The 23,766-nt window shown below is 42.8% G+C and overlaps 1 protein-coding gene across 12 annotated transcripts in view; it reads right to left on the bottom strand.

The window, feature by feature from the left end:
• The window catches only part of TBC1D8 (TBC1 domain family member 8), a 125,849-nt gene that overhangs the window by 52,194 nt on the left and 49,889 nt on the right, over window positions 1-23,766 (bottom strand). For 10 of the 12 annotated variants that reach the window (XR_016395331.1, XR_016395332.1, XR_002648115.3 and 7 more), the window contains 2 exons: window positions 6,134-6,252; window positions 1,631-1,859 (listed from right to left, as the gene is read on the bottom strand). The exons of 1 other annotated variant lie outside the window; for it this stretch is intronic. Coding sequence is in view for 7 of the 11 variants with exons in the window: in XM_022599100.3 (XP_022454808.2) it covers window positions 1,631-1,859; window positions 6,134-6,252 (348 nt within the window). In the remaining 4 variants the exon portion in view is untranslated. Of the gene's footprint in view, window positions 1-1,630; window positions 1,860-6,133; window positions 6,253-23,766 lie in introns of those variants that run through there. One more of the 12 variants, XM_089922630.1, reaches the window with a different exon arrangement.

Raw genomic sequence — 23,766 nt, 5'->3', positions numbered from 1 at the left:
GAATGATGAACTGTTTTTATTTCTATCATGTCTCTCCATTTATTTTGCAATAATGTTTTCAGTGCTTTAATCATTTAAAAGTCCACTTTTCTACATTAGGCATGAGAATAAGCTTCTTCAGCTACCTCTAGTTGCTTTTATATAGTTCTTTTCACACACACCGACACACTCCATCTATGCTATCAGCTTTCTCTCTTAAGCATCTACTTTGTGAAGAGCCCTGCACTTAAGAAGCGTGTTCAAATAGGAATAACAGACATGTAAACAAAGAAGCAACCAGGGACCTGACAGGACCCAAAACAGATGCAAATAGAGGACAAATTACAAGGGGACCAGGGAAGGCTCCCTGGAGGTGAAAAAATGTGAACTGAATTTTAAAGGATGAACGAGAGTTCCCAAATGGGCCTAAGAATGGGGAAGGCCGGGAGAGGCAAGGTGTTCATTTTGAGAAGCATTTCAGAAAGCAGAAGAGCAAGGATGGCAAGAGTTAGGTAAGAGCACATCCCAAGGGTGAGGAAGGCTGTGCACACAGGGGGCATGTACTGGGGTGTCTGAGCCCAGGCTGGTGGCATAGGGAAAGACAAGGCGTGACCACGTGCAGGACGCTGGCCATAGCAGAGTGCAAGAGGAGCCCTGCACACTGGTTCCACGTGAAATATAAACAAACGCAGGAAGAAAAAAATATATACTTAAATATATAAATATAGATACAGCACATATACCACCCTGCGTGGGCCCTTGAAACGAAATTTGTTACGGGAACAAGTTTCAATGGTAATGACTTTGAATGTTTCAATATACAATTGACCCTGTGGCTTCCCTTTTTCAGCCTGGAATCCCATTGCCCAGAACGATGACAGTGGGTGGAAAAATGATTGAGAAGTGAATCCCTGCCTGGATCTCAGGGGGTCCCACGTGAGGAACCCCTTTCTAGGAACAACTGCTAGTCTCCCAGGAGCAGTCATGACCTTCAGGCCTAGGAATTCTCTAAATGGCCCCCCTGGATTCAGAAGCACAACCTGTCCCATTCCTTTAGAACTCCTGGGCCATCAGTTACAACACTGTTTTCAAAGTAATAGATAATATAGTAGCAAAAACCCTTCCGTACGGTTTTTGCATGAAGGGAGCTACACAGAAAGGATCCTTAAGGCAGGACAAGAAATGAACTCCCGCAAAACCAAACCTCCTTAGATTGGGACTGACATGTACACACTCCAATATATAAAATGGATAACTAATAAGGACCTACTGTAGAGCACAGGGAACTCTACTCAATACTCTGCAATGACCTCTATGGGAAAAGAATCTAAAAAGGAGGGGATATATGTATATGTATAACTGATTCACTTTGCTGTAGAGCAGAAACTAGCACAACATTGTAAATCAACTATACTCCAATAAAAATTTTAAAAAGAAAATCAAACCTGCTTCGTGGTTGTCGTGTATGTAATACAATATGATTGTCTGCAGAGGGCATTTGGAAATTAATCGTGTGTGACCTGTTATGTCTCAACCACTTATTTAAATCTTTTGTCGTCTAACTAGTCACGTAACGAGTGGTCTCGGGACCAGCGCTGAGCATCCCAGGGGCCAGGTCCACCTGGGAGGGACCCAATTGCCCCTCACTTACGCTCCTTGCCCAGGAAGAAGGAATAGAAGCAGAGGTGGTTGATGCTGAGATAGAGCCAGCCTTGACGGGGCACCCTGCCCTTCCAGCAGCAGCACGAGTAATAGGTGACCAGCTTCTCGGCCTCCGGGAAGTTGAACCTGGCCTCGAACTTCACCAGGGCCTCTCGGAACTTCTCAGGCTCCTCCTCCTGTTCGGCCAGCCTGCTGCTTGTCTCCTCGGCGATCAGAGCCTGACGCACAGAGAGAAGGGTCCCTGGGTCAGGAGAAGGGCAAGGACAACCGCGCATGCGCAGCCAGGGAGCCGGCCCCGCTCAGACAGACCCACAGGGTGGATGAGGACCCCGTGCACCCCCCAGAAACACATCCCCGTGGGGAGAAAGCAAGCTGGGGGGGAACCTCAGCACCAGTCTCTCTCTTGGCCGCTCTCCAGCCATCAGGCTTTGGAAATCTCTGACTCCCAAGCTCCAGTTCTCAAACATGTTACTATTTTATAATCTCTCCCTGCTCCTGCCTCCAGAGACACGAGTCAGAGAGAGTCAAGTGACTGTCCTGGGTGTGTGAACTCAATGCATCAACCCTGAAGAGCCACCCAAGCTGGAGTTTAAAAGTTGGTCTTTTTACAGAAATGAACCCATCTACGAAACAGAAACAGAATCATGGACGTAGAGAACAGACTTGGGGATGGCAAGGGGGAGGAGGGTGGGAGAGGGATGGAGTGGGAGTTTGGGGTTAGCAGATGCAAACCATTACATATAGGATGGATAAACAACAAGGTCCTACTGTAGAGCACAGGGAACTATATGTTCAGTAGCCGTGATACACCATAATGGAAAAGAATATTTTTTAAAAATGTATACATAACTGAATCATTTTGCTGTACAGCAGAAATTAACACAACATTCTAAATCAACTATACTTCAATAAAAATAAGTATATAAATAAATAAGTATTGGTCTTTAAAAATAACAACTCACGAATGTCTTCCTCATTGGGTTCAAAAATTGGGTGTAAAGCCAATAATGCTTGCTTGTGTGACACCTGATACATTCCACCACCACTATATCACCTCTAGTCTTCTAAGGTAGAAAAGGGGCAGGGTGGCTGAGGTTCCTGAGGTTGTCAATACCTCCAAAGCACCTCGGTATACGGGGAGGCAAGATGGGAAAGAAGAATCTGAATCTACAATTGTTTTGTTGATGACAAACAATAGTGAGGATCCTCTCTAAATCTGGGGCGAGGGGTAGACGTGCCTAGAATGTAAGCTGTGGCCTGATCCTAAGGGTGACAGCACACTGACAGTATCAGAATTCTGATTCCCATTCCTGAGAGCTCACTGTACATTTTTTTTTCACCCAGAATTTCTTCTGTTCAAGAACTCCCCGACCTCAGGCCTTACATATGCTACTCGATTTTTAAAACACACTGTAATTCTATCTTTTTATTTATTTTTATTAGCACCTTCCTTCCTTTCTATTCTTGTATGGGTGGTTTCACAAAAGGCTAATAAGATAAGGCCACTTTTGGGGGAACTGCTACCCAATCTGCATTGCACAAGCGGTTTTAGAAAATATCCTGGGCATTACCATTAAAATAAAAATGTAATTTAAAATTACTTTAAAAGTCAATCTGAAATTTCAAGTGATATGCATTTCCCTCACTATGTTTTTCTTTCTTTTCCAAATTTTATTTAACAAGACATTATAAAATATAAATGTTATTTAAGAGAGGTATTTTTTTTAAAGCGTGTCTAATATATAATAAATGCTCTGCACCTTGAAACGTGAAGGGGATTTTTTCTTTTTAATTTTTACCTCATTTTTTCACTGCACCACACAGCATGTGGGATCTGAGTTCCCCAACCATGGATCTAACTCGCACCCCCTGCATTGGGAGCACGCAGTCTTAACCACTGGACCACCAGGGAAGTCCCTGAAGGGCATTTTTTAAGAAGCCTCTACAGCAAACAGTCACGGCTCCAGACAAGGGCGGCCACACAGACTGCTGGCTTCCTTGTCTGCTGGGTCTGGTTACAGCACAGCTCAAAGCAGAGGGATTCCTTTCCTGGTGGCGCAGTGGTTGAGAGTCCACCTGCCGATGCAGGGGACGCGGTTTCGTGCCCCGGTCCAGGAAGATCCCACATGCCACGGAGCGGCTGGGCCCGTGAGCCATGGCCGCTGAGCCTGTGCGTCCGGAGCCTGTGCTCCGCAAAGAGAGAGGCCACAACAGTGAGAGGTCCGCGTACCGCAAAACAAAAACAAAAACAAAAACCCTCCATAGAGCAGTCGATGGTCAGGTTTTGAGTAGGAAAGCCCCAATTCCCAGATCCTTCAAATCTGCCCAGGGCAAAGGGAGAACCAACACCACATGGTGGCCCCAAAGGCTCGACCAGCTTCCGACCAGCCAGACCCCTCAATCCCCGGCCCCTGCTCCAGGCCAGCAGCCTCCCTGGGAAATAAAAGGCATGTTCACTATGAAGTGTTAAGGGATCAGAATATGCCACCCCATAATATGCCACTCTGGCATAAGAATTATTTTGAGCTAAAGACACTTGACAAACAGCAGATGCCAAAAAAGCTCTCTGCCCTCCCCCACTATTTACCTAAAAACAGGACACAAATCCCCACTTCTAAAGGTGTCTCCCCATCCTGTGCCAGAAAGAGGAAAGCAGCTCTCAGACTCTGAATCACCAGAGACAACTCTGGACTCTGACCAACTCCAGAGGCACCAGCAGGAGCCTACAGGATGAACCCGACTGGAGCAGTCAGTCTCACTCCAGTACCCAGTGTCCGGCAGTTTGCTGCTCTAAAAGGCCGCACTCCTGTTCCTTTGACGCCTCACTTCTCTACAAATGCACTGCTCTTCGTTACGATGCTGCCCAAGCCCCAAGTCCTAAGCACCCCTTTGAGTTACTCATGACAGAGTTTCTCCTACCTGTCTGTGGGCCGCAGAGGCTGATAAACTCTGTTTTTCTCATTAATCTGTCTTCTGTCAGTTTAATTTCCAGGCCCCTGGCACAGAACCTAAGAGGGTAAAGGAAAAGTTTTTCCCTCCCCTACAGAAGCTTTCTAAAAGCCACTGCAGCAGAAATGCATTTCCTCGCTCCCAACTAAGAGGAGAAACACCTAAATCAAAGAACCGCCACAACCCATGCGAGACCAAGAAAAGGGGGTCAATGTGAAAAATAACTGTGAACCGGGTATTTCTGTTGCTAAGCCCCAGTGCAGCCTGACCCAAGGAACCAAGTTGGACCAGGCTGTGGTGGTAACACACAAGACGGACAAGACCCGCCAGGGCTTGCGCCCACCTGCTAATCCCCACCAGACAACACTGTCATTCCACCTGAACTCAGAAGACTGGTCTTCTACCTGATCCCACAAGTATACCCAATCCCCAAATGAAAAAGGTGCTCTTGTTTTGTCCTTTCAAATTCGAGAATTCACTCTAAGACCCTTTACTAAAAGCCAAAGCACATGGGGTGCTGGAAAGGCACACTTTTGGGAAGAAAAAACAACACTCTAGGATGTTTTACCCTAAGGGATGAAAACTGTATTACAGGCTCATGTGTTAAAGTGTTTAGTAAGACAGTTAAATTTAGAATGAGAAACCGTCTCTCCCTGCCTGAGAGGGGTTTTGTTTTTTGTTTCTTTTTGATAAAACATGACATTTCATTTTATTTTATTTTATTTTTTTAACATCTTTATTGGGGTATAATTGCTTTACAATGGTGTGTTAGTTTCTGGGCAGTCTGCCTGAAAAAGAATTCAGAATAATGATAGTAAGGATGATCCAAAATCTTGGAAATAGAATGGACAAAATGCAAGAAACATTTAACAAGGACCTAGAAGAAATAAAGATGAAACAAGCAACGATGAACAACACTGAGAGGGTTTTTAAAGCACCGGTTACCAATCATGCTTTTGCAGTGAGACCTGTTAACATAAGACATAGCTCACAGCAGGTATGTAGAGACCTCCCCAAATAGTCCTCTCTTTTCTCAAAACTTACTTGGTTTTAATTCTTCACTTAACATATTTTAAGAAAAAATATCCACTTTCAGAAGGAGGCAAGTGCTAGGTCCAACAAAATAAAAGACAGACAAGGTGTCACAGCTGCAAAAAAAGTTGGGAGTAACTAGCTTCAGGGGTCAAATAACATTGTTGCTGTGCAAAAACACGAATCTTAGCATTTTTTTTTTCCCCTGAGATAAAAAAGGACCTTCACTTCTGTAAAGGGTAACGAAACCTCAGGCCTGAGAATGAGGCTTTTGTTGGTTTTTTTTTTTTTTTTTTTCGGGTGAATTTTGTCAGACTGACTCTGCAAAATTTGACTGATGGCAAGTCAAACTCATTTTGCTTTACGTATTAAGCCAAGAAGTTCAATTATCATGGAGAACACTGTTAAGGGAAAAGAATATGATTTAAAATGCTGTAGTGTCTAGAAGGTTGTAAGGACGTGATAAGAAAGATGGGGAAACGGGGAGAAACATCACAGTCCAGGGACCTACCTTCACCTTCCCTTTGACAAAACTGGCAATGTCATCTTTATTATCAAAGACGGACAAGGTGTGGAGGAGATTTTGCTCCAGCCAGTCCCAGTGCTGGTTTATTTCCTCTAACGTGGCACCTGGGTTAGAACAGAAAAAGACACAGAGATTAAGAGACAAAAGCAATTCTTAGAATATGAACTCACTTTCCAAATACGAGTCCTGCATTTATGTTATTAAAACATTCCGGCTTCTCACATCCCAGTTTGCTGGCTGACAAGGCAGGCACCCTCCACTGGGGCCCTGGTCCCAGTCACCGCAGCATTGGGGTTTGGGAACACCCATCCCTCTGCCACACGGATGGGCCAGCCAACCAGACGAGTCATCCCCGGGACCTCTCTGTGGGCGTCCTGCCAGTCTCACTAACGTGTGGAATTCTGACCACCTCCACTCAAGTGACAGAAACATCTATAATCATACAGCCATTCCAGGGGAAACAAGCCCCAGGGTGACCAATTCTGAACATTCTCACAGAATTTACCCCATAAGAATGAGGGTCCCTCAAAAGGGACCTCAGCCCAAGTTCACAGAGAGAAGACCTCTTGAGATGGCTCTGCCAGTGGCCCAAGGGCATTGCCACTAGGACATTTCCAGGTTTATCAATCTGTACTTCATATCTTTTATTAAAAATCCCTTAAAACAGATATAAAAAGAGGTTTTATTGTACATGTTAAAACAAAACCACAGAAACATTAGAATAGTACCTAGTAAGTTAATTTCTTTCAAAGGCAACTAAAAACACAATCAACCTATTAGTGAAGCATTAAGCAACATTGTTACTAAAAAGCTTAGACATCTTAGTTGTCATTATTTCCTCCTAGACCTCCCCACTGGACATGGGCACCTTGGCACGGGGACTGTGCCAGCTCCAAGTGGTGTGACAGAGGTTTGATCAAGTCCATGACTTGAAGCAAGCACGGTCCCGCACAAGAAGAGGCATGTGTACATCAGGTATGTCTAGTGTGGAAATAGGTGAATGCCCGGCTAGGAGGGCCGGGTTTCCCAAGTGGGAAGCCGAAGATACTCTAACCTCAAAGGGCTGGCAGACAAGCAACCGTGCAGAATAATCTAGCCAACGTGAGAGGCATAACGACCAACAGAGTCATGTACCACTTACAGAGAAGCCAGACATGCATTATGCTACCTCTGAGCTTTCTCTCTCTCTGTTACCTGCAGCATTGCTCTCCCCAGAGTGTGAATGTATGTGAGGACCTTATAAATACCCCCCACATAGAAATGCCAGAGAACTCACCTTGGACCTGTGGATTTGGGGTGAGTATGGAGAACATCCGTACTAGGACTATTGTTCTGATGGGCACTTTGGGAAGGAGTAAAAAGAAGAATCTAAGACAACTCTCATTTTTCCTCATAAGGAAAAATGAGAGTTTAAACCAATGGTATTTATTTCCCTGTATTCTCCCATTTTTAGGCATGGCATTGCCAAAGCAATGTCCTTTGGTCATCACTAGAGCAGACTTCTCGTCCTTCTGATAAGGGCACTAATCCCATCAGGGTGGCCCCACCCTCATTACCTCATCTGAACCTAATCACCTCCCAAAGGTCCCACCTCCAAATACCACCACATTGGGGGTGAGGGCTTCAACATTTGAATTTGGGGAGTTGAGGGGGACACCATTCAGTCCATAACAACCAGTGACCCTACCCAGCTCTCCATGAGTCCTACCTCCCGTCTTGCTCTTTTGGGATCATAAACCCAAGAGGCAACCCACTTGGGGTAAGTGGCCACGAACTCTATCTACTTCCCATCCACCTAGGAGGCCCCTGCAGTCTCAGGAAGCCCCTGGCCCTTCAGGCTCCCTACCCCTCTTATGGGAGGGAGAGATAATTTTGAAACAACAGCCTCACACCACAAGTTTCCAGGCTCCACAGCAGGGCTCTCTTGAAGTTTCCAAACAATGTCCCCCTGAACTGAGGACCCGCACCGTCTGCTCCTCACATTCAGCACTGATGTGGCTGAGGTGGGCATCTAATTTACCTGCCTCTGGCTTAATTCTCCTTGCACGTTCAGTGTCCTCGGGTGGCAGCTACATAAGTGTCAGTCACCAGGACACCCCCTAAATCTCGTTGGTCAGCAATGGTTTCTTTGCAGGGTGGGTGGAGGGACAGCACATCACACAATTCATCTCAGGAGAGAGTCTCTGGGCCACTGAAGCCAATAAATTTGCACAGGCTCCTTGGGGTGGGCAGCTCTCTGCTCTTCTCTGGCACTTTAAGGTTTCCTCTCTCTAGATCTTTTTTTTTTTTAATTTAACTTTTATTTTATATTGGAGTATAGTTGATTTACAATGTTGTGTTAGTTTCAGGTATACAGCAAAGGGATTCAGTTATACATATACATATATCCATTCTTTTTCAGATTCTTTTCTCATATAGGTTATACAGAGTATTTAGTAGAGTTCCCTGTGCTGTACAGTAGGTCCTTGTTGATTATCTATTTTATATATAGTAGTGTGTATATGTTAATCCCAAACTCCTAATTTATCCCTCCCCCATCCATAGATCGTTATCCTTTATTATGCATCATAATAAAACCAACTGGTCAGAATTTTTTTTTTAAAAAAAGGGCAAGGAATACATGGAAATAAGAATATCTGTACTGGCCTTCAATCTTTTGCTATATGTTTTCATATACTTCCTAATTTACCAAAAAAAAAAAAAAAAAAAGACTTGGAGGATTGAGGAGGAACAGAGAGGGGACAGGACTTACTCTGTGACCTTTCTGTCCCAGGCGTGGTCTCACTGACATGAAATGAAGGCTGAGTGAGGAAGGGGGCCTCAGGTACATCTCCAAGGTCACTTGTATCGAGTAAAAGGCAAACCAGGGTGTGAGCTCATTCTCTATGACCTTGAAGTGCCCTGGGGTCCTCCCATAGAAGCTGCATTTTAATTTTCAAGTAACACTTACATAATCCAGTCCAGCAGTTCAGTCCAGTAGTTCCTAGGGCTTGACACTAAAAAAGCTACTTTGTGCTTGCACGCAGAGCACGCACTCTCCCCACCATCACATTTTCCTGAGGGCATCTTCCTGGCTGACATGAGACAGCTTTTCATTGATCCTGTTCCTAAGCTCATAGGGCCAACAGGTAGCTGTGAAACCACGTGTGTCTTCTCCACCTGCTAACTACAGATGCTGTGAATAAAATTCCAACCAAGCCCCACCACAGTGTATCATGTGGAATTAAGACCTGAGGTCACATCATCCAAAAACTTGACTTTTATCCTTTAAGAAATTCTTCTACCTCCTGGGCAGAAGACTTAAAATAGGGGAAAACCATTCTAGAACAAAAGTAAGCTCACACCTTGAGAGAGAAAATCAACACACGAGTAAAATCGATCACTGAGCCGCAGTTAGGGGAGGTTGTAATGAAACCCGTCGCCCTGTCCTGAATCTGACACGGCTGTGTGCCTCTCCCAGCAAAGACAATCACCGTGATGGAACTTTCCCATTCGACTGTCTTCTACTTCCTACGAAAGTTGCCAAATGGCAGGGAAATTTTCCGAACTATAATTTCCTCTGCAGGGAAGTCTTATGATGGGCTTCAAAAATACCGTAAATCAGTGCAAGCCGACTGCACACCAACGACTCAAAAGACTAGAAAGGAAAGTCACGTAACATATATGACACACTGAAGCTCTGAATCCACATGGCAGCCATGTTTCTCAGCTACATGAAGCAGCCCACCAGAAAACAGCTGTTTTTTTAAAAAAATGAAATATGTAGAAAATACATGCCACTTTATAAGGGCAATGACTGACTCATGAAATATTTGTTAGAGTTATGCACACACTCATAAATATATTTCTGTCTGTGGGTCACGGTCAAAATGTTTGAAAGCCACATTACAGACATATAAGTGGTGAAAAATGTAAAGAGGAGAAAATAAGAAAGTGAGAATTTGTCATCCATTGAAGGGACGGAATGATAAAAAGGCTACACATTGACTCAACACTATAGCAATATTCCCACTGTTTCTGCTGTGGGCGTTCCAAAGCCAAGATGGAGGAGAAGTGTTATGGCCTGAGTTGGGTCCCCCCAAATTCATATGATGAAGCCCTAACCCCCAACGTGACCATATTTGAAGATTAGGGCCCCTAAGGAAGTAACTAAGGTTAAATTAGGTCATGGGGCAGGGATCATTATAAGGACTGGTGTCCCTGTAAGAAGAGGAAGAAACACCAGGGATGCATCATGTGAGGACCCAGCAAGAGGGCAGCCGTCTGCACACCAAGGAGAGAGGCCTCAGGAGAAACCAACCCTGTTGGCACCTTGATCTTAGACTTCCAGACTCCAGAACTGTGAGAAAATAAATTTCTGTTCTTTAAGCCATCTAGTCTGCTGTATTTTGTTAAGGCAGCCCTAGCAGGTTAATACAGCTTTCTAAAACCAAAATGTATAGGCTTACTGTGGATTGTAACAGAAGTCCGATTAGCAAAATTACATCGACACTTTGTTTCATTAAGGCCCCTAATTTTTGCTGAAAAAGACTTCTCTCTTTTCTAAGAAAATTCAAGTTCAGTGGATCTTACACATTACCCACACAAGAAGTCAACAATCAAATTTGTAAATGGCAATGCAAGACTAAAATACAGTATTAGAAACATCAGTTATGACCACAAGACAAACCACACTGTTGGATTTATAAATAACCAACTTGATGGTCTAAGAAAGGACTGCCAGAGGTGCAGGCACAGGACACTTTCTGAAGCCAGGCATCTTGTTAGGTATGTTGTACACTTAACCTTGTTCATCTTCATGAAAAGCATCACAAGATAGGTGTTGTTATTTCCATCTCCTAGGTGAGAAATCTAAAGCGCAGACAAGAGCCTACCTTGAGGCCTGTTCTTCTGGCTCTTTCTGTAACTCACGGTGGAGACTGGAGCCTGGGGAGTAGGGTGGGGCGGGGGGCAGCTCCCAACAGCTGAGTCACTTTGAAACTCACACACAGTATTTATTATCTTAGGTTTGCCCCAGAGGTATTTTCAGGAAATAAAACAAGCATCTCATTGTCTATACTTACAGCTTCTGCACGGAAAACAGTCGTACATAACTTGATCCCAGCTTCAGTTTTAAAAAGCAACTGTTTCTTTCTGCATAGTAAATATCCAATTGAATTAAGTATCTTCTCCAGATACCTAGATCCTACTTTACAATGACATGGACATTGCATGTGCATCCTTCAGATCTGTTCCTTTGCAATAGTCAACGTTTCTCTACTGTCCAAACACTAAAAGGCTTCTGTCTAAACGCCTGGACTAAAAGCCACACAGACCACAAAAGGACTAATTAAAAGTTTAACAGTCAAGGCAGTGTCATTCCTAAATTCCACTCAACACTCACCCTACACAGAGAAACACTGAGGCAAAGAATCTAGTAAAAATTACAAATGACAGGGGAAAGGATTGGACCAAAGCTTTAATTTTCAGAAATCTCGCATTCTTCAAGTGGATACTCTAACATCTAATCTATATCGTCTGAAGCAGTATCTTTACAGGAACATGTAAAAGTTGAATATCAACATCACATCATCATGCTTTTTTTTTAAACCTGTGTATACTTCTCACTATATAGCTTAAGAAAATAAATTCTAAACCTTTCTTTTTACATAATTTATCCTTTTTTGCCTTCAAATTAGAATGAGTCCCTAAAATTATTTGCGATAAGTGAAAAACAAACTCAACTTCCTTGACACTGAAAGTAAAATAGATTTTTAATTTATAATTGAAATAGTCATTAAAATGTCCTTGTTCTAGTGCCATTAGAAACACTTCTCAGAAATAGAAGCAGGGATGGTAGCAGAGATGTAGGAAAGTTTGACCTACGTAAACAAAACAAAAATCAATCAATAGAAACAGAATCAGATACGAAGCAGATTAAAAGACAAAGACATACAACAGCTGTTATAAATATACTCCATGTGTTCAAAAAGTGGAGGAAAGCAAGAAGATGGTGAGGAGCTAAATGGAAGACATTAAAAAAATTCCAAATCAAACTTTTAGGGATGAAAAACAGTGTCTGAAATCAAAAATATACTGATACGATTAAAAGGAAATTGGACATTGCAGAGAAAAGGGCACTTGATAGCGAGAAAAACTCTGAAATGAAAAACAGAAGAAACAGGATGAACAAAACAGAAAGGACAGAGCATCAGTGAACTGCGGGACAATAACAAGCAGCTTGAAATCTGTGTGACTGAGGTCCCAGGAAAAGCGGGGTAGGGGAACCAGAGAGCAGGAAAAAAATGTTGTTTAAGTATATGTGCTACCAAAGCGAGAACAGAAAAACTTTTTTGAAGAAATAATGGTTGAAATTGTTTTCAAGTTTGATGAACACTATAAACCCACAGATTCAAGATTCTCAACGAACACCAAGTGGAAAAACCTTTAAAGAAAATTACAGGAAATCACACCATAAGCAAACTAGTGAAAACCAGTGATAAAGAAGGAAAAAAACACAATATTTACAGTGGAACAAAGATAAGAATGATAGTAGACTTCCTATCAGAAACGATGCAAGCCAGCAGACATGGAACAACAGTTTTAAAGTACTGAAAGAAAATTAATTTACAAGTAATTGAAGAAAACATGAGTGGATTCCTGAGTAACTCAGGAATGAGAAAACCTTCCAACCATAACTCAAAATCACAAAGTATAAAAGAAAGGCATGCTAAATCCCACTACATGACAAACTGGGGAAAGATTTTGTAATTTCACACCTCAAATAAAGGGCTAAAATTCCTAATATACAGACAGCACCTAAAAGTTGAGGAGAAAAAAGAAGCACCCAATAAAAAACTAGGCAAATGATAGGAATAAAGAGTTTCTGAAGATGGTCCTTAAACATGAAAGATGTTCAGCTTCCTCAAAACAAAAGGAATGCAAATTAAAACTATGGAAATACACCATGTCTCACCTATCAGGTTGGCAAAATTCCAAAAATTTGACAATAGATCTGATGACAAGTCTGGGAAAACAGGCATTTTCATCCATTGCTGATTGGAATTTTAAAAAATAATACCATGCCAATGGAGAGAAGGGAATTTAATAATATCTAATTAACACTTTGATGCAACAATCCCACTTCTAGGAATCTACCAGGTTATTCATTGGGGCATTTTTGTCATGGTAAAGTCTGAAAACAACAGAAATACCCATCAGTAGAGAATAGGTTAAATAAACTATGGTACTTCTAGGCAATCAAAGAAAGAAAACGAAAGAGCGGGAGAAAGAAAAAAAGGAGGAGGATGAATATCTCTCCTCTCTGATGTGGAATGATTTCCAGGATATGCTGATACATAAAAAAGGCAAGGCATAGAGCAGAATATATGTAACCTTTGTGAAAAAGAAAGTGGGCGTGGGGGGGAAGGATGGCTTCTCTACAAATATTTTGTTTTTATAGATTTTATAAATTTGATTAATCATGAAAGTGTTTTGTATTTTTTGAGTCAAATCAATAAGGGAAAAAATATCCTTAACAATTAAAAATTAACTTTATTAGGTTATTAAAATAATTACCAACATAATTACCAAGAGAAAATAACTGTTTTAAACAGTGTTTTGACTATACCTCCACAGTTAAATATATTCTAAGGCCAAATAGAGCTGCAAAAACTTTACTCTCTTTCACTACTCATTCTTTTTTTCCATTTTTTTCTTTAATCTTTTGGCTGCACCACACATCATGGGGGACCTTAGTTCCCCAACCAGGGATCGAACCCAAGCCCCCCTGCATTGGAAGCACAGAGTGTTAACCACTGGACCACCAGGGAAGTCCACTACTCTTACTCTTAATAGCAGCATTGATATTATTTAGAGACAATATGTTTGCATGCATGTACAATAGAGAACAATTACGTGAATATTGTTAGAAACCAAGATTGTCAGTGAATAAGAGGAGATAAACATATATAATATCAAAGTTAAATTATAACTACGTAGTTTTGCAGCCGAATTAGAAAGCTAAGTATGAACTCATGATTTATTTTTCTTTTTCATACCTCTTTTTTCTTTTCTTTCACATACTTCTTAGCTCATACCTATTGGAAGAGCCTTAGAGGCAATGACAGCCCAGTAACAATGAGCAACCCCACACCCCAGACTGTGGTCCCTAAATACCATGACCCACACAAAGGAACCAGGGCTACTTGGAGGAATGGCTGATTCCAGATAGGAGGCAGGAAGTGCACAAGATGAACACTTAACATCTTATTGGCCGAGAGCAAGGAATCACTCAAAGATGAATGAAAGTGAGACAAAAGTCACAGAAGGCACAGGGAGGGGTTCTTGTAGGCAGAAGGTGGCATGATCTGAGTATCGAAAAGGACAGCAATTAACTGAAACACAGTGAACGTATAAACACCCCGGGCTTAGAGTGTTCACTGTACAATCCTTTCAACTTCTCTGCATGTTTGGAAATTTTCATAATAAAGTGTTGGGAGTGGGGAACAGGGACTTTGAAATGATACTGAAAAGGGAGGGAGGAAGGAAAAGAGAAAAGAAGACTAAAACAAGACCAAAAATAACTCACTTGTCACCACTGCAGACAACCAGGGCACCAACTACTTACACAAACCACAGGCAACTAAAAGGCAAAAGCGAGCATTCTCTCCCTCCCTTTCCTAAATGTTCTCAGGGTGACCAGACAGCCCTAGGTGATAAGGTAAAGTTCTTTACAGACAAGCTCAAGGTGACAGCTGTGAAAGTACTTATCAAATTAGAAAATCACCACTTTGCAGTACGTAGAGAAAAATTATTCAGGCAATATCGAAATGGGTAAAACCATTAGATGAAAGGTTGACAGGGGGAGAATGCAATGGAAGCTGTCACCTGAGCTTATCAACTAATATAAGCATCACTAAGAGTCAGACACCAGAGGATACATGACCCCCAGGCAGGATATAGGCCAACCACCTGTTCAGTATTCTTCTTTACAAACCTGGATTCAACTGAACCTTTGTCATTACTGTCCAGTTTTCAGGAAATATGAGGAACCAAGTAATGGGTGAGATGATACCTTGAGGAAGGAAACAGACAAGTGTACCAGCGGGACATTCTGCATAAAAACTGACCCGGTTTCTTCACCAAGTCAATGACTTGGGGGAAAACAGTAGGGTGGGAGTGGAAGGATGGAGACTTTCTTGACTAAAAAAGACATAAGCCACACACAATCAAATGAGTGGTGTGTTTCTGGTTGAACGTGGATGAAAACAGCCGGATCCGTGAAGGATCTTGAAGCAGCCAGAAGCCCATGTCTGCACCAAGTACAAGTGACAGCAAGGAGTCCGGTTACCTCTAGCAGTTTAATGATGCTACTGCAGTGACAAAGAATGGCCCTGGATTCAGAGATGTTCACTAAAATATGTAGGGGCGAAATAGCATAACTTCTAGGATTTGCTTTAAAATACATTAGTGGCGGAAAAAAGACTCAGAGAGTAAGAGATAAAGCAAGGTGGGCAAAACCTAGATCCTAACGTGCCTGCGTAAGGACCCAGGAGGATTTCATTACACCGTCCTCACTACTTTGAGGTACGTTTGAAAATCTTCATAGTGAAAATAATTTTCTAATGTTCTTAACGGAAAAGGCATGGCAGAATACTTAAATAGACATTTCTCCAAAGAAGACATACAGAAGGCCAACAGGCACATGAAAAGATGCTCACCATTGCTAACTATTAGAGAAATGCAAATGAAAACTACAACGAGGTACCACCTCACACTGGTCAGAATGGACATCATCAAAAAGTCTACAAATAATAATGCTGGAGAGAGCGTGGAAAAAAGGGAACCGTCCTACATTGTTGGTGGAAATGTAAATTGGTGCAGCCACTATGGAGAACAGTATGGAGGGTCCTTAAAAAACTAAAAGAACTACCATACGACCCAGCAATCCCACTCCTGGGCATATATCCAGAGAAAACCATAATCCAAAAAGATACATGCACCCCTATGTTCATAGCAGCACTACTTACAATAGCCAAGACATGGAAACAGTCTAAGCATCCATCAACAGATGAATGGATAAAGAAGATGTGGTGTATATACATAATGGAATACTACTAAGCCATAAAAAAGAATGAAATGATGCCATTTGCAGCAACATGGGTGGATCTAGAGATTACCATTCTAAGTGAAGTAAGTCAGAGAAAGACAAATATCATATGTTAACACTTATATGTGGAATCTAAAAAAATGATACAAATGAACTTATTTACAAAACAGAAACAGACTCACAGACATAGAAAACAAACTTACAGTTACCAAAAGGGGAAGGGGGGAGGTAAATTAGGAATTTGGGATTAGTAGATACACACTACTATGTATAAAACAGATAAGCAACAAGGACCTACTGTACAGCACAGGGAACTATATTCAATATCTTGTAATAACCTATAATGGAAAAGAATCTGAAAAAGAATATATATATATATATGTATTAACTGAATTACTCTGCTGTACACCCGAATCCCTGTAAATCAACTATACTTCGATTTTTTAAAAAAGGCATAAACCTGGATGATTAACCTCCACCTATGTGAACATGTTGTAAAGTCAGAAGTGAAAGCAGGATAAGAACATGGGGCACAGAATTTCACACTCCCTGAATTTCCTTATTTTTAGTTTCTGTTTTTGTTTTTTTTTTTTGCGGTACACAGGCCTCTCACTGCTGTGGCCTTTCCCATTGCGGGGCACAGGCTCCGGACACGCAGGCTCAGCGGCCATGGCTCACGGGTCCAGCCGCTCCGCGGCATGTGGGATCTTCCCGGACCGGGGCACGAACCCGTGTCCCCTGCATCGGCAGGCGGACTCTCAACCACTGCGCCACCAGGGAAGCCCTCCTTCTTCTTATTTTTTAAATACAGCTCACTCCCCAGCCCAGGGCCACTCGAGCATACAAGGTTCTAGCAGATGTCAGAGAAGTGAGGGATGGCGACAGTTTTAGTCATGGAAGTCAGCATGACCTGAGGATGAGGACACACCCACACCCGCAAGTCCAGCAGGGAAGGAGGGCTCTGGACACCACGTGAGTCAGGACGCTTCCACTCTGACGCTCTGCCTTCATCCACTGACGGCTAAGGAGTCAATCAGTAAAAAGTCACTGTTCTGAAACCCAGCTGCCTTAGTCACTCTCTCACCTTCTAAAATGGAAGGGACGGAACCGGATGTTTCCCCTCCAGATGGTTTCTTTTGTCAAAGAAGCCATGCTCTGTGCAGAAGTGAGGCAACCCGTAAGATACTGGAGAAAAGTTTGATTCCCAGCTTTCAAACTTTATGTTTTTGTTTAGGTCATATTTATTCTGAAGCATGTCAAATAAAAAAAACAAATCGGGATTTGTAAGGTAAGGAGAGACTACGCATAAGGATTATTACAAGAGGGAGAAAAGGGGCGATTTTTTTCCTCCCAGTTTTATTGAGATATAACTGACATAAAGCACTGTATAAACTTAAGGTGCACAGCAATAATGATCTGACTTACATACGTCATGAAATGATTATCACAATGAGTTTTAGTGTACATCCTTCATCTCACACAAACACAAAATTAAAGAAATAGAAAAAAAAATTTTTTCCTTTTAATGAGAACTCAGGATTTACTGTCTTAAAAACTTTCATCTATTTATATTTTTATATACATTTCATATGTTATCATATATAATGATATTTCATATATATTTCATATATAACATACAGTAATGTTAATTATATTTATCACGTTGTACGTTACATCCCTAGTACTTATTTATCTTATAACTGGAAGTTTGTACTTTTTGACCCCCTTCATCCAATTCCCTCTCCTCTCCACCTCCCCCCACCTTCGATAACCACAAATCTGGTCTCTTTTTCTATGAGTTTATTTGTTTTTGAAGTATAACTGACCTACAACACTGTTAGTTCCTATCACACAACATAGTGATTTGCTATTTCTCTATGTTTCAGAAAAGGGACTACTGCAACAGAGAAAACTCAGACCTTGGGGTCTTCAACGATCTCCCCAGTTTAAAAGCATTTTACAAAAATGACTTTTGACCTTCAAATTCACTAAGTCTGAAAGTTAGACTCAGCACTTGCGTGCTTTTTAAGTAACTATAAGCACCATCGCTAGTGCAAGAACACCTTCAGTGAGTTTAATTATTGAAAAATTACTTTATTGAAAACAGTTAAGAGCCTGGTGATGGAAACATCCTAATAGAAAAGAAACGTCAACCACGGTCCCCCTCCGTAACTTCCAAGTGTAAATCCACGTAGAAAATGCCAGCCAGTATTGTTCCGACGAATCCCAAGCAACTCATACTGCGTAACCTTAGGAAGTGCTCACAAAGACGTTCCAACTTTCCTCCTGCAGGGCTGCCTCCCAGACTTTCCCTGAAGTGCACAGCAAGTTCTGTTCTTGAAAAAGGATCTGGCTGGCACTTCCTTTGCTGCCCTGGCACAAAGGTCACCAAGACAATAATCTGATCCACCCTGGAACATTTCCTCCCGTAAGAAAACTCTCTCTCCAAAGACAAAGCAAACAGTGATGCAGAAAACAAGAAACTAAAGCACCAGCCACGGTCAAGGACAGAGATAAGGGATGACACAGCAGAAAGAACAGTCTGACAGAACGTTCTGTAAGAACCCTCACCTGGGCCACCAGGGAGGTTCCCCTGACGCAAGATGTGCCCCTGGCAAGTCATGAGGAACCTGTACATTGCTTCTTCCCTCTCCAGGGCCAATAATTCCTTACACATTGCTGAGAGGCTCAGACAAGGAAAGTACAGGAAAGGAAGGGATTTTTTAAACTGGAAAGCATAACTCCTGTGATTCTCACTTTTTAAAAAACATATCCCACACGTTGTTAGCAAAACTATCACAGCTTCCTTCGGCGGCCCTTGAAATTTCAACATCATGTGTTTTCATTTTCCAAATCTAAAATATTAACAAAGTTTTATTCGAACTACACACATACCTGCTCCCAAGATGCAGGTGTGCTTCTGCCCGTCCAGGCTGTATCTCCCCCTGGTCCGCAGGAAATCCACACTCCGCTTGTCACGGCATCACTCTCACCTGCTAGCATCTGGCTCCTTTTTTTTTTTTTTTTTTTCTGTTTTCCTGCTCTCCCTCATTTCACTCAAGACCAGGGACAGACCCTGCTAGGAACACTAAGACCTTCCATGACACTGTCATAAACAGTCACAAAACTAGCCGGGCAAAATGACTCTGGAGTCCAAACGCAGACCATAAGGACATGAGCATTATTAAAAGGCCACCTGGATAAAGATGTTATGAGCTTGGGCTTCCCTGGTGGTGCAGAAGAGTAGCCCCTGCTCACTGCAACCAGAGAAAGGCCGCGCACAGCAACAAAGACCCAGTGCAGCCAAAAATAAATAAATAAATTTATTTAAAAAAAAATATATATATATATATATGTGCTTCTTTAAAAAAAGAAAAAAAAGATTTTTTGATCTTCTCCTGAAGCTTCTGCTCTCTTGGCCATGTTCTTTGCAGGACACCACCCTCGTTGCCTCTAAGCACGGCAATCCTCCGTCTATAACCAGAAAAGACAGCCCACCCCCCATCTCAATGAGCTGACATGACAAGAACTCAAATTACTGCATGATGAATTCAACTCCTGCAATAGCCCAGGCAGATAATCCAGAGTCTTGCCTCAGTATTCTCTGCTCCCTAAAAGCAGGCAAAGAAAAAACAACTAGCTCACTGTTTGGGGCCACGGTCAAGAATAAAATGTATGTGTGGATAACAGAGCAATAGCTGTGAGAATCCCCTACCAACAGGAACACGAAATAACACATCAGTAACTCGCAGCGTGGCACGGCCTGGACTCGACTGCAGGCCAAAGCACAGCTGAGGCCACGAGACACAGAGAAACGGCGACAGCGTCCTGTTCCGAGCTCTTTGCAGCCTAGGTGTCAACTCAGTCAAAGGCCGAGCCCCCTGCAGGCTGGAGCCCCGTCCCTGATCCCCTCTCCCTGCTCTTTTCCCCTCCCCTCCTGTCCCTGACTAGGGGCTGCCTCCCAGGAGTCTCCTTTCCTGGTTCTACACACCGTGCACTTGGTTCCTACTCGTGCACCAATCACTGCCTATCTGATTTCAAAAAGAAAGCACACACACATTATTCAGCCTTAAAAGGAAAGAAATTCTGACACACGCCATGACATGGATGAACCTTTTTTTTTTTTTTTGAACTTTTTAATCATTTGCATATTATTTCCTAATTTGTCTCCAGCTTCTGACATGGATGAACCTTGAGGACATTATGCTAAGTGAGATAAGCCAGCCACAAGAGGGCGAACACTGCAAGATTCCACTTACAGGAGGCTCTTAAGGTCATCAAGGTCAGAGAGACAGGAAGCAGAGTGGTTTTCAGGGTCTGGGGGAGGGAGGAATGGGGAGTCAGTGTTTAACGGGTACAGAGTTTCCATGTGTGAAGGTGAAAATTCTAGAGCTGGATGGTGGCGATGGCAGCACAACAGTATGAATGTGCTTAATGCCTCTGAACTGTACACTTAAAAGCGGTTAAGCTGGACTATTCACAACAGCCAAGACATGGAAGCAACCTAAGTGTCCATCGGCAGATGAATGGATAAAGAAGATGTGGTACATATATACCATGGAATATTACTCAGCCATAAAAAATTGCAATAGTGCCATTTGCAGCAACATGGATGGACCTAGAGATTATCATAATAAGTGAGGTAAGCCAGAGAAAGACAAATGTCATATAGTGCTTGTATGTGGAATCTAACAAAATGATAACAATGAACTTATTTACAAAACAGAAGCAGACTCACAGACACAGAGAGCAGACTTGTGGTTGCCAAGGGTGAGGAGGGTAGAGGAGGGATGGATCAGGAGTCTGGGATTAGCAGATAAACAACAAGGTTCTACTGTATAACACAGGGACTTATATTCAATATCCTATAGTAAACCGTAATGGAAAAGAAAAAGAAAGAAAAAAATGGTTAAGCTGGTCAATCTTATATTTCACCACGATAAAAAAAAATTTTATTTTATTTTTTTAAAGAAAGCAAGTAAGACCCCCGGTTTTGCAAGTTCTTCTACTGTTCAGTGGTCCTGGTGGCTGGTTACAGAGCTCAGACTCAGATAGCCCTGGGCTATCCCTGGCCCTGGTTTCTCAGAAAGGGCCCATGAAGTCTTATCTGTGATTACACGCACCACCTTCCTTCCCTTTCTTACAAACAGAAGTCTTGACTGCTGAGCCCTTGACCTTCTCTTGCATACTTTACCCCTCATTCACCCACCGCTATTTACTGAGCTGACCACACTCCAGGCTCTGCCCTGGGCACTGGAGGGTCAGTAGTGATCACGACTCTGAGAAAACTTTGATTTTCATGAGGCAGGTAAGCATTTAAATAAAAGGGAAACCTTCAAACGGCCTCCTCTGTTCTGGCCCTTGAGTCCTTCCAGTACTCAGCTCTACTAATGTTTCCCTTTTATAAAGCCTTGGGATTCTTTGGTCCATGTAAGTTAACAAAATACTAGTAATAGCAACTTCTCTCTCCTTCCCACCACAGCCACCCACAGATCTCTGTTGCCAAATAATAATCATGTTCACCCACGAAATTATCTCCCCAGCTCTTCCACCTCTGCTTAAAAAGAAACAGAAAAAGTTATCATGGAAATTCTCCCCATACTGCCGACTGAGCAGCCAGAGACAAGTGAAGATATAAATCATTCCCGTAGGCCACACTTCCTGTTCCTACCACGTCCTGGTGCCGCCCAGGGCTTTCCTACAGCTCCTGTTTGTGCTTTATCTCAGACGCAAAACCCTGGGCAGGGAGCCTTTCTCAATGCTCAAGACACAATAAAATACTAAATGTGGTGAGTCAATATCACTGTGCAAGATGGCCAAGTGACTCCCAGAAGAGGGCTAAGTACCTAAATCAATACCACAAGCCTGAGACACAAATCCCGTTCCCATCCTCTCTTCCCTAACGCGAGAAAAGAGGCCCTGGAACGAACAACTGCCTACTCGGACCTTCTGTGGGCAAGAGGACAGAGGAAAATGAATTATCTGCAGACCAGCCATGGGTCACGTCCAAGGCAAGCACCTACTCAAGTGGAGACCAAAGGAAGCAGATCTTTTTAATTTATTTTCTAAGTGGCGTCTAGCTGACTTACAATGTTGTGTTAATTTCAAGTATACAGCAAAGTGATCCAGTTATACATATATGTATGTATCTATTCTTTTCAGATTCTTTTCCCTTATAGGTTATTACAAGATAATTGAATGTAGTTCCCTGTGCATTACAGTAGGTCCTTGTTGCTTATCTATTTTATATATAGTAGTGTGTATATGTTAATCCCAAACTCCCAATTTATCCCGCCCAACCCCCCTTTCCCCCTTGGTAACCGTAAGTTTGTTTTCTATGTCTGTGAGTCTGTTTCTGTTTGGTAAATAAGTTCATTTGTATCATTTTTTTAGATTCCACATGTAAGCAATATCATATATTTGTCTTTGTATGGCTTACTGCATTTAGTATGATAATCTCTAGGTCCATCCATGTTGATGCAAGTGGCTTTATTTCATTCTTTTTATGGTTCAAGGAAGCAGATCTTGGTTCAACAGAAAGCATGGCCCAAGAATTAAATCCGCTGAGAACAACGACACTGCCAGGGGTGGTGGGGATTCAGTGCAAGCTGCTGCAGCCTTTACAGAAGGCAGTTGGGCAATATACGTATCAAAGGTCTTCTAAATGTACATCCCTTGGATGCAACAATTCCTTATTACAGGCACACCCCAGAGACGCGGTGGGCTGGGTTCAGACCGCTGCAATAAAGCAGATAGCACAATAAAGCGAGTCGAAAAATTTTTTGATTTTCCGGGGCCTATAAAAGTTATGTCTACACTATCCTATAGTCTGTTAAGTGTGCAATAGCGTTACGTCTACATAAACAATGGATATTGGTTCAAGATGGCAGAGTAGGACGTGTGCTCACTCCCTCTTGCAAGAGCACCGGAATCACAGCTAGCTGCTGGACAGTCATCGACAGGAAGACCCTGGAACTCACCAGAAAAGATCCCCACATCCAAAGACAAAGGAGACGCCCAGTGAGATGGTAGGAGGGGCGCAGTCACAATCAAATCAAATCCCACAACCGCTGGGTGGGTGACTCACAGACTGGAGAACACTTATACCACAGAAGTCCACCCACTGGAGGGAACGTTCTGAGCCCCACGTCAGGCTTCCCAACCTGGGGGTCCAGCAACGGGAGGAGGAATTCCCAGAGAATCAGACTTTGAAGGCTAGTGGGATTTGACTGCAGGACTTCGACAGAACTGGGAGAAACAGAGACTCCACTCTTGGAGGGCACACACAAAGTACTGTGCACATCAGGACCCAGGGGGAGGGAGCAGTGACGCCATAGGAGACTGAGCCCGACCTACCTGCTAGTGTTGGAGGGTCTCCTGCAGAGGCGAGGGGGGGGCAGCTGTGGCTCACTGCGGGGACAAGGACACTGGCAGCAGAAGTTCTGGGAAGTACTCCTTGGTGTGAGCCCTCCCGGAGTCGCCATTAGCCCCACCAAAGAGCTGGGTAGGCTCCAGTGCTGGGTCACCT

Source organism: Delphinapterus leucas, chromosome 13, assembly GCF_059928025.1.
Source record: "Delphinapterus leucas isolate spDelLeu-1000000601 "Yukka" chromosome 13, BTC_Dleu_Yukka2, whole genome shotgun sequence".
Taxonomy (NCBI): domain Eukaryota; kingdom Metazoa; phylum Chordata; class Mammalia; order Artiodactyla; family Monodontidae; genus Delphinapterus; species Delphinapterus leucas.
This window is presented reverse-complemented; position numbering and strand designations above follow the sequence as displayed.